The 18,421-nt window shown below is 56.9% G+C and overlaps 2 protein-coding genes across 9 annotated transcripts in view; one reads left to right on the top strand and one right to left on the bottom strand.

Moving 5' to 3' along the window:
- Window positions 1–8,571, bottom strand: part of LOC120369108 — a 35,988-nt gene extending 27,417 nt beyond the window's left edge. For 4 of the 8 annotated variants that reach the window (XR_005582931.1, XR_005582932.1, XM_039482036.1 and 1 more), the window contains exons 1-2: window positions 8,443–8,571; window positions 5,538–5,610 (exon numbers count right to left, since the gene is read on the bottom strand). Coding sequence is in view for 6 of the 8 variants with exons in the window: in XM_039482036.1 (XP_039337970.1) it covers window positions 5,538–5,546 (9 nt within the window). In the remaining 2 variants the exon portion in view is untranslated. Of the gene's footprint in view, window positions 1–5,537; window positions 5,611–6,020; window positions 7,677–8,333; window positions 8,339–8,442 lie in introns of those variants that run through there. The other 4 variants (XM_039482038.1, XM_039482039.1, XM_039482035.1 and 1 more) reach the window with 4 other exon arrangements.
- NICN1 (nicolin 1) lies at window positions 8,067–17,727 on the top strand. Its single transcript, XM_039482040.1, has 7 exons — window positions 8,067–8,152; window positions 8,463–8,601; window positions 10,122–10,310; window positions 11,134–11,247; window positions 12,102–12,173; window positions 15,270–15,374; window positions 15,848–17,727. The coding sequence occupies exons 1-7, from the start codon at window positions 8,115–8,117 to the stop codon at window positions 15,887–15,889; spliced, it is 699 nt and encodes a 232-aa protein (XP_039337974.1). The 5' UTR covers window positions 8,067–8,114; the 3' UTR covers window positions 15,890–17,727.
- The last annotated feature ends 694 nt before the right edge of the window (window positions 17,728–18,421 follow it).

Raw genomic sequence — 18,421 nt, 5'->3', positions numbered from 1 at the left:
AGCTCCTACATCATGCCCAATGAGCTACCACAGGCATTCGGCACTCCCAGAAGCACAGCTCCCCCAGCAGCATGCTGGCTCCTGGGTAAAGGCAGCCCCTGCTGAGTCACTCCCACAAAGAGAGCTGGGGCTGCATAGTGCTGAGACCTCCCTGGGCTCAGCCCCCACAGAGCAATCTGGTAACACCAGCACTGCTGCCCGTGCAGGGGGCAATTGCCTCCAGCAGCCCCCACTTCCAGAGGATTCAGGGGGCCTGGGGCAAAGCATTTTATGGGCCCCTTCCATAAAAAAAACTGCAATACTATATTCTCGTAGGGGCCCCTGCGGGCCTGGGGCAAACTGCCCCACTTGCTCCTCCCACTCCCCCCACCCCCCGCCATGGGCAGCCCTGGGAAAAATAAACCTTCCGCATCTCAGCACAAACCCAGTTTTGAGAAAACTTCTTTACAAGGTATCACTGGTTCTCAGCATAAGCTAGTGAAAAAAGGCACTAAAGCTCATTAAAAGGGTTGGACAAATATTTTCCGTCAAAACTTTTTTTGGATCGAAAACTAGGGGTTTTTAAAAAGCAGAAAAAAATCACGGACAATGTCTGCTTTCCTTCAAAATTTGTTGTAGTTTTTTTAATTGAAAAGCTGAAATTAGTCTGCCAAAACCTGAATATGGTTTGGGGTTTCAGAAGTGTGCGGCCAAATATTTGCTGCTTGCTGTGTTTGATTGTTTAAAGAAACAATAAAAAAATTCTGCTTAAAAAAAATCCAAAACTTTTGAACCACCTCAGCTTGTGACCAAATGCCTGAGCCCATCCAGTCAGAGATTTTTCCAGGTTTCTGATACTCTGCTGGCTTCCTTGACTCATATCTGTCTCCATAACTTTGGGTTCATTTAGGTTAGAACATAAAAACAGCCATACTGGGTCAAACCAAAGGTCCAGCCAGCACAGTACCCTGTCTACCGACAATGGCCAATGCCAAGTGCCCCAGAGGGAGTGAACCTAACAGGTAATGCTCAAGTGATCTCTCTCCTGCCATCTGTCTCCCCCTCTGACAAACAGAGGCTAGGGACACCATTCCTTACCCATCCTGGCTAATAGCCATTAATGGACTTAACCTCCATGCATTTATCTGTTTCCTAGAGACTGGCTCCATGGGGTCCCTCACAAACTGGAGATGGTTACTGTCGGTTTGTCTTTAGTATAGCTTATGTACTACTCCACAAACTGAGCATTTGAGTTTGTTCCAGAATCTGGGATGAGCCTATGTTGTGAAAACTGAAATGCTCAAAATAGCACATGCATGTGAATGGACACAGGGTGCTAACATTAAATTAACCCGGGGTTCTCAGGACCCCTCAGAGGGTCACAAGGTTATTACTGGGGGTCACGAGCTGTCAGCCTCCACCTCAAACCCCGCTTTGCCTCCAGCATTTATAATAGCGTTAAATATATTAAAAAGTGTTTTCAATTTATAAGGGAGGGGGGTTGCACTCAGAGGTTTGCTATGTGAAAGAGGTCACCAGGATAAAAGTTTGAGAACCACTGAATTAACCCCTCTGAAGCCTCAGGGAATGCAGGGGAGGGGGGGTCTCCCTTGGTAGGGTTGGGAAGGAGGTAGGTGGTGTACGATATTGCTCTTCTCATGTGATCCCTCCCCCAGTGGCTAATTTTAAATGAAGCTACCCTCCCCTGACATGAATCTCCCTATGGCGCCGAAATTAAATATAGACTATAATTTGGCACTTGAGAAGTGAAAGGGATGGTAGCCCTAATGGAAAAGCTAACAGCTTGGTTCTTCTGCAAGCCTCAAACTGCTGAATGAGCTTTAGGGTAGGGAAGGCTGTGCCTCCCAAACAGCCTGGCCCTGCCCCTATCTGACCCCCACCCACTTCCTGCCCCCAACTGCCTGCCCCCCTCAGAATCCCCGACCCATCCTGCTCCTTGCCCCCTCACAGTCCCCCAGAGACTCACCACCACCACCCCAGGACCCCACCCCTGCTCCCTGTCCCCTGACTGCCCCGACCCCTATCCACACCCCCCTCCCGCTGAGTCCTGACAGACCCCCGGAATGCCCACGATCCAGCCCCCCCGTTCCCTGTCCTCTGACCGCCCTCCCCAACCTCTGCCCCCTTCCTGTCCCTGGGACTCCCTGCCCCTTATCCAACCCTCCTGGCCCCAGCCCCAGCCTCTTACCCCCTCACCCAGAGCCTCAGCGCGTCGCATCCAGGAGCGTCCCTGAACAGCGGCGCAGCGTGGCTCTGGCAGGGCCTGAGCTCCTCCCCGCTCAGAGCCACGTGGTAAGGGGGCAGGGCTGCGAGCTCCAGGCCAAGCAGAGGGAGCTCAGGCCCCACTGGAGCTCACAGGGACGCTCCTGGATGTGCTGAGACTCCTGGAGAGGGGCAAAGTTGGGCCGGGGCCAAGGCGGGAGCCTCAGCTGTTCTCTTGGGGGCCCCTGCGGAGCCCAAGGCCTGGGGCAAATTGCCCCACTTCCCCCCCCCACACACCCCCGAGCGGCCCTGACTTCCAGTGTGCATTCGGCAGCTCCTCTGAGGAGTCCCGGTCCCGGGAAGTTCAGCTCCAGGGCACAGCGCCCTCCGTGCTCCCGGCTGTGCTTTCTGTACATGAAGACACTGTCGAGGGCAGTGCGTGTGCCTAGGAATGTTCATGGCACATGACACAGAATGAGGCCGGGGCGCACCCAGAATTTTCCTGGGGACTGGGTCCAGGTTGCACGTGCTACGTTCCCAATCTCCTCCTCAGCGGGCTCCTGCTTTATGCATGTGTTGTGTCCTGAGGGGTCCCCCCCTTCTCATTGTCACGTGATACATGTATGCTCTTGCCAAGCCACTGCCTCTTCTCCCAGAGCAGGCCCAGCTGCAGCAGGGCAGGAGGAGGCAGCATGAGGAGATGTTGGCCCAGGGTTCTGGGAAGCGGGGAGCCAGACCTGGGGTCTTCCAGGGGCTGAAGCCCCAAGAGGAGCCGCTGCTCCCATTTCTGCTGTGCTGGTCTATGGCGGCTTCAATTGCTGCTTCTTCCTCATCTCCAATGACCAGCCCCAGGTGACAGAGACAGGCCAGGACCTCTCCCCCCTCCCCTCTGTCACGGGTGCACAGGCTCGGTGCTCCAGAATCACTCTGAATGAGGTTCAGGCAGGACCCTCTTGCAGCGTGACACCCCTCAGTGCTCGGTCTGCCTAGAGCAGTCTCCTGGGTCTGACCTTGGAACGCTCAGCACCCTGCTCCATGCCGTAAGTTTCCCGTAGGGAGTCCCCATGGATGGGACACTTGAGGAAGCCTCCGCCTGTGAAGAGGCCGTGTACCCCTCCCCCGCAGTTAGCAGTGACCCCATCCAGCAGGTAACACAGACAGGTTATTAGTGGTCGGGAACACAGTGTAGAGCAGAGCTCGTCAGCACAGAAAATAGGAACATTCAGCAAAGTCCATCCTGGGGGGAGAGTGGGGAATCCCGAGCCCAGAGCTCTCCCCTTTTGAGTTCCCCATCCTCAGAAGGACTAGCTTCCAGGTGCTGAGCCTCACTCACACCCAGCTGCCCTCCTCTGTCCTCTGTCTCTTTCTGGGGCAAGCAGGTCCCCTGGCCTCCACCTGTCGCTTTGTTCTAGGGTGACCAGACAGCAAGTGTGAAAAATCGGGACAGGGGGTGGGGGGTAAGAAAAAGACCCCAAAATCGGGACTGTCCCTATAAAATTGGGACATGTGGTCACCCTACTTTGTTCTCCAACACCTCCAGCTGGCTCTCACAGAGGATGGGCCATTGTTGCAAGGATACAGGGTGTCGCCCATTGTCTGTGCTCTGGCAGCCAGCTGGCAGTAACACCTCCTGGCCAGGGATCTCTGCAACGATCATATACCCTTGTTCCACCAGCTAGATACTTGAGTAACACACAGGGGAAAATAAGGTGTGCACACTATTCAGACAAACCATTAAGAACATTCCCACTTCGTCACACCCTCCCACCAGACAGACCAGGCCTGGCCAGGACGTCTCCTCCATTCCCTCCCACCAGAGAGACTGGGACCGGCCAGGACGTCTGTCCCCTTCCCTCCCACCAGAGAGACAGGACTGGCCGGGATATGTCCCCCTCCCCTCCCACCAGAGATAGATCAAAAACGTCCAGGATGTCTCCCTCCTCCCCTCCCACGAGAAAGACCAGAACCATCTCGGACATCTCCCCCCTTCCCTCCCACCAGAGAGACCGGGACCAGCTGGGATGTCTTCCACCTCCCCTCCCACCAGAGAGACTGGCACTGTGAATGTGTAGTAGAGTCTAGGGCCAACGGGGGGGGGGGGGGGCTGCCCTGCTCCACTTCATTGTGCCCCTGGCAGGAACAATTAACCCCAGGGAGGTGAGGGCCCGGGTGATGGGCTGGTGATGCATCCCAGCCCAACACTCTTTTGAAGAAAGGGCACCTGACTCCAGGTACACACCTTTTCAATATCCCCTAAAGGGTGGGAAGTTTAATAGAGCCTCAGATAAATGATACAGACATTGCTATGGCCAGTATAGGTGAGCCAGTGTCTCCATGGGATCTCATCTCCCCCTGCAGAGCAAGGCTGAGGGCACACAGGGTGTCCCCCACACCCCTTGATCTCCTAGACCCAGCCCCACTGAGCAGAGGCCATTGTCAGGCTTCCTGCACTGCATCTGTAATCCAGCACAGGCATCGAACTGCCCCAGTGACAGGTCTCGCCTGCATTCTGGTGTATGGTGCACAGCACCCCCCGGGAACAAGCAATGGGTTTGTAGGCAGCACTCTCTTGCCTTCAGCCTGCCCCAGGCGCACTCCCCCACCATCCAGCAACTGCTGGGGTGACTAAGCCTTCTGCTGCCAGGTGTTCTCTCATCAGGGTTTAGCTTCATAAGCCAGAGCAGGGGGTTGGCCTGGCCACCCACACAATAGTGGGCACAGACACCCCATCGATAGCCATATCATGTGATGGGGACAAAAGTCCCTTCTTGTTCAAACTAGTAAATGCCAGATCTCTGGAATGCTCTGGCACCATGTGCCTGGCTGGTGCATCCCATGCTGTGCCCATGAATCCCACCGTGGTTGACCAAAGGCTATGTAACAAGGGAGCAGTATGCTTTCCAGCAGCCATATTCCTGTGTCCCTTGTGCTAGGCAGACAATGAGAAGAGGAGTGCCAGGAAAGGCCCCTACTCCAGGGGTAGTCAATAGGCAGACCACTGGCCAAATCCGGACCACCAGATGCTTTTGAACGGACCCTGAAATCTTTCTACTTACTTACTTATCATTATTATTGTTATAATTGTTTTACATTTTCTCTAGAGTATGGACCTTGACTATACCTTGACCAAGAAATTTGGACCTTGACAAAAAATAATTGACTACCCCTGGCCTACATGACTCGGGAAGGCCATCTGCTTAAAGCCAGCCAGTATTTCAGGGCCCTTAGTAATCATCACCACCCGAGGGCAAACCACAGGAATAATCAGCTCCCAAACCTCCATCATCACAACATCAACGGTTGACTTATCACCACCAAACTGACCAGCCACTGACCTGCAGCATTCCGGCAGCTCTTCTCTGAATCTCTCCAATATTTCTACATCCTCTTGAACTGTGGGCACAAGAACTGGACACAGGAGTCCAGCAGCAGTCACACCAGTGTCAAACTCCCCCCTTTCCAGCCCCACTCCAAACACCCCCGGCCAGCCCAGCCCCGCTTCAAACACCCCTCGCCCCTGCTCAATGGGTGCCCTGGCCAGCCCAGCCCCTCCCCCTTTCCAGCCCCCTCCAAACACCCCCTTGAACAGGTCCCTACCGGACAGCCCAGCCCCTCCCCCCTTTCCAGCCCCCTCCAATGTGTTTTTATTGTCCTTAACTCAGCTGGCCATAGATAACTCCTAGTGTCCTTTTGCTTCCCTTAGCAATTTTTTACAATTCCTAGTGTCTAATTTATATTTCCCCCTATACGTTACACACTGTATTTTTTATAGCTGCTTTCACTTCTCCTCTAAGCCAGGTTGTTGGGGGTTTTTTCACCTGTGTAGCCTTCTTTCTTGCTTCAGGAATTTTGGCTTTTTGAATTTTGGTGTTCTTATACAACTCCAAAATATCATTCACAATTTTCTGATTAAATCCTTTCTCCCAGCTCATTTGACTAGTCTCTGTTTTCAGGTTTGTTAAACTGGCCTTTTTAAAGCACAAGTGTAGATATAATTATACTGGTTTGGACATTATTCTCTTTGCACATGACAAATGTAATCAAGTCATGATCACTGGCACCTACGCAATGATCAATAAAGTAATAATAAGACCCAGCTCTTATCTAGTGCTTTTCATCACGAGACCGCAAAGTGTTTTACAAAGGTCAGTAACATTATCCCCATTTTACTAACAGGGAAACTGAGGCAGAAAGCAGGGCAGCGACTTGCCTAAGGTCACCCAGAAGGCCAGGGTTGCAGTCAGGAATCCTTCTTCTCTGGTTTTCACCCCAATGCATCCCATTACATGATACCCAAGCAATTAATCACCCCAGGAATGTGCTCCCTTCCCCCGAGCCCACAACTCACAGCTGACCCCACATGCCTCAAATGGCATGTGATGCAGAACGTGTCTGGTGGGACGGGGCCTCGTGGGACCAGAGGACTGCTGGTTTCTATCCGGTGGGGTGTCTCTGATGCAACACCAGCTGTGATGCCCCCCACAGTCAGTGCACAGATGGGGTTTCTCTCTATGTGGCTCCAGAGGGTGCCCACTGCTTCACTCACTCTCCAGTTGGGAACCCCAGTGAGGACTCTCAAGTTGGAGCCACAATCCCATCATCATCTGGGATAAAGAGGCCATCTGGGCACAAGCCATCCCCTGGGGGTGGGAGACAGGGAACCTCGGGAATAGGAACTGCACACAGGTGTGTCACCAATAACCACTGCTCCCAGGGCATGAACCTTAGAGCTGAATGCACAACATCCATCTGCCAAGGGGAGGAGATGGGAGAGGACAGCTAGGAAAGGAAACAGTGAAGGGAAGGCAACAGAGTGGGGGGACTGCAGGGGTCTCTCTCGCTCTTTGGATCCCTAAGATCCTTTCTGGCACAGTCACTAGCCACTGGGCTGGATGCAGGATTCTCCAGAGGAGGTTCTCTGGCCTGGGTGATTGAGGAGGCCAGACTGGATGGGCATAATGGTCCCTTCTGACCTCAGGGGGCAAATCCCCCCAGGCAGAAAGGGGTGCCCACGTGACACAGACCTGGTGCTGCTTGGCAAGCTTGCCGTAGTGAGCTGGGGGTACTCGGGGTGCAGGCCAAGCCGCTGACAAGGGCCTTGCTCGCCACCCTCTTTCCGCCCAGCTCAGTGGCAGTACGCCTGTGGAGATGCATGTCACATCCTAGTCCTACTGGCTGTAAAGAAAACCTTTAAAATGTGCCCAAGCATAGCTCAAGAAGTGGCACAGGAACTCCCTTGTCATGGCTGTTGGGGAGTTCACTCTGAAGCCTAATGGCATTATGCTGGTGTGAGGCTTTCCTGGGATCAGGTTAGCAGATGGAGCTGGGGAGGGGCTGGAGAGAAACCCTGTGGGATCATGACACGGAGGAGAGCCGGGCAGGTAGGCCAGGCAGCCCATGACCCCCGTTCCCTGGCGAGCAGGGCTCAGCCTCTGCTCCCTTGTTGGGTCAAAACTGTGCAAGGGGGAGACGAAGTGCTCCCCAGCCAGCCCCAATGCCCCCCAACCATACCAGCCAGCCAGCCCCAATGCCCCCCAGCCAGTCCCCCAGCTTCCACAGCCAGCCCCAATGTCCCCCAGCCAAGCCCCCCAGCTTCCCTAGCCAGCCCAAATACACCCCCAGCCAACCCCCCAGGTCATCCAGCCCGATTGCCCTCCCAGCCAGACCCTCCCCAGCTTCCCCAGCCAGACCCCCTCCGTCTGTCCCAATGCCCCCCCAGCCAGACCCCCCAGGCCAGTCAGACCCCCCCAGGCAATCCGGCCCCAACGTCCCCCAGCCAGACCCTCAGTTCCCCCGGCCAAAGCCCCCCACCATCCAGGCCCCCGTAACCGCCGTCCCCAGCGACCCGTTTCCATGGAGACAGGCGGGGGCGGGGCCTGTACTCCACCAGCCCCGCCCCGGAGCCCTGTTGGATGGACCCGCCGGCGCCGAGCCCAGGATATGGAATGGGGTGAGAGCGTCACCCCGCCCACCACAGCCCCCAGCTCCCTCCAAACACCCCGCTAGCCCAGCCCCTCCCCCCTTTCTAGGCCCCTCCAAAGCCCAAACCCCCCAGGCTACCCAAGCTCCTCCCCGTTTCCAGGCCCCTCCAGACACCCCCTGCCCGGCTAGCCCATTCTCCCTCCGAACACCTCCTCACTCTCCCGAACGACCACAGCGCCCCCGAACAGTCCCCCTGGCCAGGCCAGTCCCCTCCTTACCAGTCCTCTCCAACCCTCCCCCCCCCCGGGGCTGCCTGACCTGCGGTTCTCTTCTCACAGCCGCCCCATGGCGACCGGCCCAGCCCCGTGCACCGTCCGCAGCCCTGTGACGTTGCAGGTGGGAGACGTGAAGACGGACCTGGCTCGGCCTGGCGTGGCCGTCATCGATGTGGTCTTGCCCCGCGCCCAGCCCCTGGATGTACGTGTGGCGTGAGCCCCTGCCCGGGCTACGGGGCTGGGGGTGTCGCGCGTGGCCCTCCGCCCCTCCCGCCCGTGCGCCATAGTGGGGGAAGGAGCTTAGTGACAGTCACAGGGCGAGGGGGGGCTGCTGCAATGTCTACAGGGGCAGGTAGCTGTGGCTCTGGGATGTGAAGGATCCCCCAGGAGGAATAGGGCAGCTCTGGGAAAACCCTGAGTAGCAGGGCTGCCCTGGTCCCCATTGGGTGCCAGTCTACATTCTGTGGGGTGCCAGTCTGCATGCTGTTGGGTGCCCTGATGCAGCAGGAAGCTAAGGTCAGAGCCCTGGCTTGCTCAGCACACTCATTTGGACACTAGAGTTGGGTAGGGTTCTCGGGGCAGATGGACCCCAGGTGGACATCTGACGCATGGGGACCCAGGTGCCATTGGGTGTGTGGTTGAGCAGCTCCCACTGCATCCAGTGACAGGGCAACATGTCCAAAGCATGCCGGGAAGGAGAACTGCCACGGAGACAGGGAATAACAAAGCCACCTGGGCATGCTGGTCCCCTGCCAAAAAGCAGAATGCCAGGGGGGCTATTGTACACTTGGGCTCGAGAACATTCCCATGGGTTTTGGAAGGAAAGATGCTGCTTGCCCTACCCTGAAGTAGCTGGGTGGGAGGACTTGAGGACCTTGTCTCCACCAAGGGAAAGGCTCTGCATGCAGCCGGCTGGATGGGGACTGGCTGGGCACTTGGGGCAACTTATGCAGCACATTGCAAGCAGCTCTTAATAACTAGCCTTTCCCAGGTCGGAGTTGGGAGCAGGGCAGTTTTAGGCCCAGCCAGTGAACCAGCCTGTCCCAGAGCCATGGCAGTGATGCAGAAGCTGAGGGAGAGCACCACTGTGTATCCAGTGTCCGGAGTGTAGCAGAGGGGCTGGATTTCAGAGCAGTGGCCAGAGGCAGGTACTGCAGAGCCACAGCCATCTCCCTGGGACTAGGGGTGCTGCCGGACGAGAATAGCAAAACGTGGGGCTTTGAAGCAGGCTTCTAAGCGTGAGCAGCTTGTATCGAAGAGTCTGAGGGACAGGTAGGTTTTCAACTGCTGTATTTCTATTTACTGTGTCAAGCTTGGGGCCAGGAGCTGTGCGTTTGGAGAGAAATAGGTTGTGAAGCCAAAGGGACCATTGTGCGCATCTACCCACACGTCCCACATAGCACAGGCCAGAGAATGTCCCCAGAATAATTCCTAGAGCAGCTCTGTTAGAACGCAGTCCAGTCTGGATTTAAACAGTGTTGGGGATGGAGAATCCAGCTCTGCAGGGCTGGTCATCCCCATGCCTTTCCTGCTGCCCATCGAACTGAGTGGATTCACTGGTGGATTGAAGATGTGGCTCAGAGGAGGCCCAGTGGATTGCTACTTGCCTGTCTAGGTGGCAGAGGGCAGGCTCTCCCCGGGTGGGTACCTGCCTGTCTAGACAGCAAAGGACAGGCTCTCCCCATGGGGCAGGCTCGTGACCTGCACACTGGGTTGTCTCAGTTGCAGGAAATCATCTTTAAGAACTCCTACACGGCTTTCCTGACAGTGCGAGTGCAGCAGCGGCGCCCCTGTGATGTGGGGCGCGACGGCGCCAGGAAGTGGGTCACCTGCTTGTGGAATCACTGCCTGATGCCCAGCCCACACACAGAGGCTGGCTCCCAGGATTACTTCTCTCTCTTCAGGCATCAGGTCAGGACTCTTGGCGCCACTGGGACTGGGGGGCTGGGCCTATGGTAGCTGATTCCCCTGTAGTTAGAACAGCAGCAGAGGTTGTGCCTTGGCCACCACTGCCCACAGCTGGCACAAGTGCAGCTGGGCTGGGCCTGCTGCTCCGGGGAGGAGAGAGTGCTGGGGAGAAGCCAGGTGGTACAGGCAGGCCAGATGCGGCTTGCTTGCCCGTAGTGCTGGGCTGCAACTGAAGCACTAAAGCAAGGCACAGGCTGCTTGTCCCAGCAGATCCCATGGTGCTGCTCATAAGAGCAAACTTGATGTTGAGAATCCTGATCCCTGTGGTGTAATCAGGATCTCTTACTTCTCCCAGAATTGTGTGTAGTGTTGTACCGCAGAGCCAGCTGCCATTCAGTGCTGGGGGCAGTGGCTGAATTGCCCAATGGAATTCTTGGCGCTAGAACCTCTGCTTCCCCTCTGACTGCTACCGGGGACGTGGGCCATCTCCCATCCCTGACTCTGTGTCTCCAAGGCTGACAGACCTGATGGTTTATTGCATTGCAGTAGTGCTGGGACCCCCACCAGCACCATAGTGCTGGGGCCCACCCTGAGCTTCCAGTCCTTGTCCTTATCCTGCCTGGTGGAAAGGGCCTGGAGTGCAATTCTTGGCACCCATCTATAACTCCTCCTGTCCAGCCATCCGGCATCAGGCTCTACTCTGCCCCGCCCCCTCTAGCTCCATCCCCTCACCAGAGATGGCAGCCCTTGTGCCCCTGGCTCTAAATAACTAGCACCCAACCCCCTCACTACAGCGCAGCTCTTGCTGCCCTGTTGTCTCTGGCAGTTGCTGTGTGATGTGGATCAGGTGACTGCCGTGCGATTGATTCTTCGCCAGCCCTCGCCCGTTTGGCTGCACTTCACCCTGGAGGAGCTGCGGCTCTACCCCAGGGACCAGCAGGTGAGTGACTGCTGGGGTGGTGTCAGGCTGCCTTTCTCCCGGGCAATGATGTTGCACAAAGCCGCCTGTGTTTGGCAAGACCGGAATTGCCCCTGGCCCTGCCAGCCGCGCGGCATTCAGCCCTGCAGGACTCTTCTGGGACCTTGCTAGTTGTCTCTGCCTCGGACTGCTTCCCACAGGTTCTGCTGAGGTTCTGCTCAGCTGCCCATCCCTTAGCCAAGGGTACCCTGTCTCCCCGCACTTGCTGTGCTGTAAAGGCCCCCCCCCATCAAGAATGCAGATGCAGGGGGTACTGAATCCCACCCCGTGTCCCTCCTGGCAGGGGCTGCCCCAGACTCTGGGTCTGACACGTGAGGCTCCCCCCAGACTCCCTACCACCAGAGCCCCAGGGAACTCAGTGAAGTGCAGTTTGCAGTCTGGGCTGTGGCGCATGGCCTCAGTGGTCTCAGGCTCCTGGCCATGGGGGTCTCTGTCTCTGCGGCCCAGGGAGTGTTTCCTGCGGCACCCCGTCATCGGCCTGGCCCCAGCACTGATCACCTGCCTGTGCTCCTTGTTGTTTCTGCCTGTGCTGTGACTCTGAGGCCATCTGCACCAGCAGGATTATAGGGACAGAGCAGACTGCCCAGGGGGCCTGGGAGCAGAGATGGGGCAGCCACACGCTCTGTCTGGACCCGCACTCCCTTTGCTTCTGGCTACAGTGCAGTTCCCTTGGCCTAAGGAGCATGCGTTGAATGCAGCAGCGGGGTCTGCAGGCAGCCTGTCCCTGTGAGCACGGAGGAGCCAGGCCTGCCTCCATCCGTTTGGCACGGGGGCGGGCTCTGCTCTTCTCATCTGCCACCTTTGACTCTTTTCAGAGCCTGCAGACAGACTTCCCATCCTGGCTGTCCCATCTGGCCCCCCAGCAGCAGCCAGAAAACCTGCATGGGGTAAGCAGCCTCCTTATGAGCAGTGCTGGAGCTGGGGTCTCCCAGGGAGCAGTGGGCATGTCCCTGCCAGAGTCGGGGTGTCCTGGGGGGAGAGGGAAGCAGGTGAGGTCCCTATTGGGGATGGTGTATCCTGGGGGAGAGAGTGGGGTGTCCCGGGGGGAGGGGCCACGGGTGGGTTTCCAGTTGGTGGTGGGGTGTTCTAGGGAGAGAAGGTGGGGTCCCGGCTGGTGGTGGGGTGTTCTGGGAGGGCAGCGGGCAGGGTCCTGACTGCCAGGGGAGGGGGAGAAATGTCCCTTGAAGCAGACAGCTCAGTTGGGTACAGTGGGAATTGGGCTCATGGGGGCCATGATCCCTGCCAGGTGCATTGGGATCTGTATGCACACTGATGCACTGCAGGAAGTGATGAGGAGCTCCTGGACTCTGGGGAGTGGTAAATCGGGGGCAGCATGCCAGGTTATAGTTGAGAGCTGCATGTCTGGGACAGGGGGATGGGCACCATAGTCTGCACTTGGGAAATGCAGGTTAGCCCTGCCCACTGGGAGCACATGGCCTGTTTGTGTTCCTCTTGCACACCTGTCCTAGTGCGAATACACACAAGGGCTTACGGCCAGCTGCCAACACTGCTCAGCGAGCAAATTGCAACTGTCTGTTTGAATGTGCAGTTTGAAATCCAGGCCACTGTTGGTTTATTCTACAAGCCCTCCCCAGTCAGGGGACAGAAACAAGCCCCATGTCTGTCAGTAGCCAACTCAGCACAAGGAGCTGTTTGCAAGCTGCCTGCAGAGAGAATTGCTTGCTGAATAACTTGCCCCCACAACCACACCTGGGTGCTTCTCACCTGCTTGGGCAGTTTGCAAACAACAAAAGGCCAGATCCATCGACCAGGTGTGTGGGGGGCTTACCCTGACTCTGGTGGGCCAGCCAGCAGCTGAGCCTCCAGCAGCTGGGCCTTCGCCAGCACAGTCCACAGAGCATTGTCCCCATCTTTGGACTGGCTGTGTTGCTGGCACTCAGCTTCCTTGCGGGCTGCAAGCGGAAATCCAACAGCGATTGTTACAAGAGAGAAAACCCCTGCCGGCCTTGTTCAAAGACCAGGGAAATGTGGTGAGCAGCGGTGTCTCCTCACACATTAGACAGACAGTGCTGTGGATTTCAGCTCTCTGTGAAGCTCTCTTGGGCTGTAAGCACCCTGCAAGCTCTGTTGTGATGGGTGGAGAGCTTGGCAAAACGCGCAGCCTGGGAGTTCTGCTCTGAGAGACTCTACTACATGGGCAACCGGGGTCGGGCAGCAAGAACCAGGGGTGACCGGGGTTGGGCAGCTGAGTAGGGGGGTTGGAGTCCCCAGTGTGGGGGAGAACCCCAGTGGTGCTGAGTGGAGGGTTGGAGACTCCTGGGGGGGACCTGGTGGCGCAACATGGCTGAGTGGAGAGTTGGGGGGCCCAGGGGCACTGAGTGTGGGTAGGGGGGATCGGGTGGTTCAGCATGGCTGAGTGGAGGGTTGAAGACCCCAGTGGGGGGGAGAGGGGCCTGGGGGCACTGAGTGGGGAGGAACCCAGTGGCGCAGCACAGCTGAGTAGTGGGTTGGAGACCCCAGTGGCACAATGCGACTCAGCCGGGGAGGGCCCAGTTTGAAACTCCCGCATGCAGACTAGTGCAGAGCCCGCCAAGGGTGTGGAGATCCAGCTCTGTGATATTTGGCCAGTTGTGATTCCTGGCCCAGATCTTGCACTGCACATGTGGGGCTGGTACCTGCACTGACCTGCCTGACCTCAACGCTATTGCTGTGCTCTAGCTCCTCATCGCTCAGTTTCTTTTCTTAAAGGGGTCCCCCAGGGCTGTCCCCTCAGCCCTTTGCTGTAGGATGCACTGTAGGCCTCTGAAGTTGGTGTTCCGGGGGCCACTGGGGCTATTTGTGAATGCCAGGCGGTGACAGCTGTGGGTGCATGCAACGGAATGAGGATGTGCCTGGGGCTGTGCTCTTGGACCATCCTGGGCAAAGCCATGCTGAGGAGGCACTTGGAGGGCATTGGAGCCGAGTGGGTCGACTGGGTTGTCAGCGCAACCTGAGTCAAGCTGGAATTTTCAAGAGTTTTGGGGAAAATGGCAAATTAATTTCTAAATTCTGTTCAGCTCTCCCCCGTTCCCCTGAGTTCCTGTTTAGAGTCTCCTGGCTGTGGCCTCTCCAGCACAGTGTATGCTGTGCAATCAGTCTGATTTTGTTAATTAACAGCGGCTTGGATTTGATGTCCTGGCTGTTGGTTCCGGGCACGCTTGCCAACAGACACCAAGCTTGACATGCTCAGCTGGGGGACCATGGCTCATGGCAGCCAGGATCTTCCAGGAAGCAGCTGCTGCAGATTCGACACAGACCGGAGCTCTCTGACCATGCAGCCAAAGAATGCTCCTGAATCAGCTGGGCAGCTCAGCTGGGAAGAGTAGGCCTCTGGCCAGGCTGGCCCTGCAGCACCCAGCCCATCAGGAAGGGGTGTGATGTTCCAGAGCAGCAAGTAGGGAACTCGAATGGCAGGCCTGGCTGGGGCAGAGTCCTGGCAGTGATGTGTGCTGCTGGCTGGAGCAGTCAGAGATGTTATGTGTGATGCCTTCCCAGTCCATTCCCTGCTTTGTGGTTTCAGAGCAGTGGTGCCTCATGCACTAGGCAGGGTTTGTGTGTGCAGGCTGCTGGCTATACTGCAGTAAGGCCTGGAGGCCCCCCTGTGCCAGGTGCTGCCCCAAGGGCTCACTGTCTGAAAGCAGATAAAGCAGAGTGGAGCAATGAATCATAGATTATCAGGGTTGGAAGGGACCTCAGGAGGTCATCTAGTCCAACCTTCTGCTCAAGGCAGGACCAATCCCCAGACAGATTTGTACCCCAGTTCCCTAAATGGCCCCCTCAAGGATTGAACTCACAACCCTGGGTTTAGCAGGCCAATGCTCAAACCACTGAGCTCTCCCTGTATATGAGACAAAATGGGCTTGGGAGAGAACAGGGTAACCAGAGAGCACTTGTCCTGTGGGCAGCAGGGAGGTGAGGGTTACCCTAGCTGTCTGGAGCTGCCTTTAGGAACACCCATCTCAATAACCATTGCTTGTCTGCAGGGTGTCCCCGACCCGGAAAAGGTGTCTACAGAAGTCCAGCAGCTGTGGGTACTAACGGAAATGATCCGCGCCAACCAGACGGCAGCCCGAATCGGGCGTTTTGACGTTAGTTTCCAGTTAGCTCTGTTCATTGCCCACAGGGCTGGCCCCCTGCTCTGGGTTTACTGCATGGCCCAGCATGCGTCAAAGGGGCAGGATGTATTTTGGGCACTAGCAGCATTTGCAGTCACTCTGAGCTGCTCCCAGCTGGCCATGCTGTATGAAATGCCATCAGACTGCTGGGAAAGCTCCTGAGGGTTCCAGCTCCAGGAGTATTGGAGGTAGGGAACTCTCACCTCCCCCAGTGCCAGCCTCTCTGATGTTCCAGCTCCAATTCCTCTGTAATAGAGGAGATAGGCTGCATGGGGGCTCTCGGCTCCTGCGGTCCCAGCAGAGGTCCCTAGTAGGCACGTCAGAGGCTGTGGGCACCTGCAGTCCCAGTAGCACCCCAAGGGGGCGTCAGGGCTCACTGCTCCTGCAGTCCCAGCCAGCCGCAGCAGGGTGCCCTGATGGGAGTGACACTGCTCTCTGTGTTCCAGGTGGATGGTTGTTACGACATCAATCTGCTCTCCTACACCTGAGCTCTGGCCCAGGCTGGCTGCCCCATCTGCACAGCATGTTTCCTTCATCGCTGATCAGAGTCTGCCTCAGGTCTCCCCAGTCAAGAGGGTTGTTTTCTCTCCCTCCTTGTTCTGTGCTCCCTCAGCCTCCCCCACAGCATCTTCTGGGCTGCGTGGCTCTGACCAGATTCCTCTGTCTGCATCTCACTGGGGCCTGCGGACTTCTTCTTCTCCTGGCACTGCATAAGCTCCCTGTTCTGGGCCCGGCAGGCATGTCCCCCGCCTCCTGATCAAATCACATTGCGGGTGTTTGGCAGAGCGCCCCCCACCCACCCCGGGAATTTCAGATGAATCCTGCTTCCAGGAGGATCTGAGGTGCCAATAAGCCTAGGGTGGGCGAAGCTCAAGGGACGTGCTGGGCTCCGGGAACAGAGTTACTGGCCTGAATGCTGCATCAGAGCCCTGCTCCTCTGAGCTTGGAGCTGCCTGGGGCTGGTGTGCTGCAGGCATGGGAGTTGGCGGACAGGGGAGGGACTATGATGTTCCCTGTTTCTTGCCATTGCCCATGGCTGTGCAGGGGGAGGTGCTACCTGAAAGCCACAGGGCTACTTTGGCAGTTTGTCTGTTCTCCCTGTTCTGGCAGGGTACAAGCGGTACAGGGCTGGGGCATGACGAGGAGGGACAAGGACTGTCGGTTGGAGCCTTCCTGGCTGCAGATTTTAGCAAGGTTGCAGGGCTCAGAGCCTTGGATGGGGAGAGCTGTCTGCAAGCTCTTGGGAGCCTCACCACCAATGGCAATCAAAGCATACTACCCCAGAACCCAGTCCAGATACCACCCATTGCCCAGCCTGGGATTGAGTGTGGGATCCCCATTGTCTCCCAGCCCCAATTGGCTCCTGACCCATAAACGTGCAAACTCTGTGAAGATGGGCAGCTTGTCACCTAGCCCCTCTGATGGCCCCAGGGTGCTCCCAGATGCTCACTTCCAGTCATGGAGTAAATAGCAGCCACACAGAAGAGATTTGAGCTCTTGGTCTCCTGGATCCCAGCCTGGAGCACCTTCCCTCAGGGCCCTGGATCACGGCCTGGAGTGCCTCCCCCCACCACCACTGGGGGTTGTCTCTCTCTCCTGCAGTGCTGGGCAAGACTCCCAGCAGCCCTGCGTGCTGCTCTTGAGCACCCAGTCCCTAGATAACACGGGGGTGTGGGCTGGTTTGAGGGCTCACCGGCTTGCTCAAAAAAGCAGGGGATGGGGTGTCTCTTGGGAACCCCTGCAGCAACCGAGCCCCACTTTGTGCCATTAACTCTCCCAGGAGGTGTAGTGGAGAGTGCTGGCACCAGACATGGGGCAATGGCATGACTGCTACTTTCCGTGGTATTCAGGGCAGTGGCAGGAGGTGAACAGCCTGGCCTCTCCCCATGTTCTCTCCAAGGGGGGCTGGAGTAGCTGAGCATCTTCCAGGCTTTGCTGCATGTAACCTCGCGCCCACTCTGGGAGTGGCTGGCTCCAGTATCTGGCTGGGAACCAAGGTCCAGAGAGACTTGCACAGGGTCACATAAGGAGTTTGTAGCAGAACTGGGACATGAGCCCTGGTCTCCTGAATGCCAGCCTAGTGCCCTCCGCCTGGGCCATCCTTCCTGGCTACGTGCTTCCTTTCTTCCATCCTTCCTGGCTGCACGTGATTGGGCTGGCCTGAGTAGGACATGGCTCTTGGGTTGTAGCCAGCCATGCTGTTCCCTCCAACAGTCACTGTGCCCATGGGGATCTGACCTCTGTTCTGCCTGTCCCCACAGGGGGATGCATCATGCATTTACTGGATCTGCACCCAGCTGCTCTAATAAACAACCCTCAAAGCTGAGCTGTGCTAGTGGTTTCTCTGAGTGGAGCCCGGCTGGCACATGCCATCCCTTCTTTCCCGCCTGGGCATTGACACTTCCCTACAGCCCAGCTTGAGGGCTGCCTGTGCCCAACCCAGCCTTCCCTCAGCTCTTAGAAGAGGGGAGCTGGAGCTGAGGGCCAGTGTCCAGAGAGAGAACAAGGCCAGGTTTCAGGAGAGCTGGGGTGGGGGAGGGTGCACAAGGGCTCATCCAGCCCGAGGCTTGTGGGGGTGAATAAGGGGAAGGCAGTGTTACCTGCACAATCTAGAGCACCCTGCCTATACCCTATGGAGGGCACCAGTCAATTTAGGCACCCCCACCCTTTTCCTTCCAAGGGCTCAGGGTGTAAGGCACCTATCCTTATGTGACCCGGAGTGCCAGGGCAGCCCTCTCTGAAAATGTCAAGGGCAGGCTGCAAAAAGAAGAGCAGATACTCCCAAAACTGATGGTTAACACTGAATCACACAGCTGCCTTTATTGCATTCCAGTTCTCTGGCACCCAGTCAGGACCTAGGTCCAGTACAGTGAGAAGTTGTTTAAAAGCCCTGCTCATATATACAAAATGTTCTGCCCCCAAAGGGCCAGCCATGTTACCAGGTCAGTATTAGTTTGGAACTTCCCCAAAATACCATGCTGCTAATCAATCCTTTAGTGTCTAAAAATAAAGCTTGTTAT

Source organism: Mauremys reevesii, linkage group 7 (genome assembly GCF_016161935.1).
Source record: "Mauremys reevesii isolate NIE-2019 linkage group 7, ASM1616193v1, whole genome shotgun sequence".
NCBI classification, from domain to species: Eukaryota; Metazoa; Chordata; order Testudines; family Geoemydidae; genus Mauremys; species Mauremys reevesii.
Note: the sequence above shows the minus strand (reverse complement) of the source record. Positions and strands in the feature narration are given on the sequence as shown.

Excerpts from the sequence above, each read along its gene's own strand:
- NICN1 (XM_039482040.1), top strand. The coding sequence starts at position 8,115 with ATGGACCCGCCGGCGCCGAGCCCAGGATATGGAATGGG. Across the intron at positions 8,153-8,462 it reads AGCCCAGGATATGGAATGGG|CCGCCCCATGGCGACCGGCC; the intron begins GTGAGAGCGTCA and ends CTCTTCTCACAG. Across the intron at positions 8,602-10,121 it reads CCCGCGCCCAGCCCCTGGAT|TTGCAGGAAATCATCTTTAA; the intron begins GTACGTGTGGCG and ends GGGTTGTCTCAG.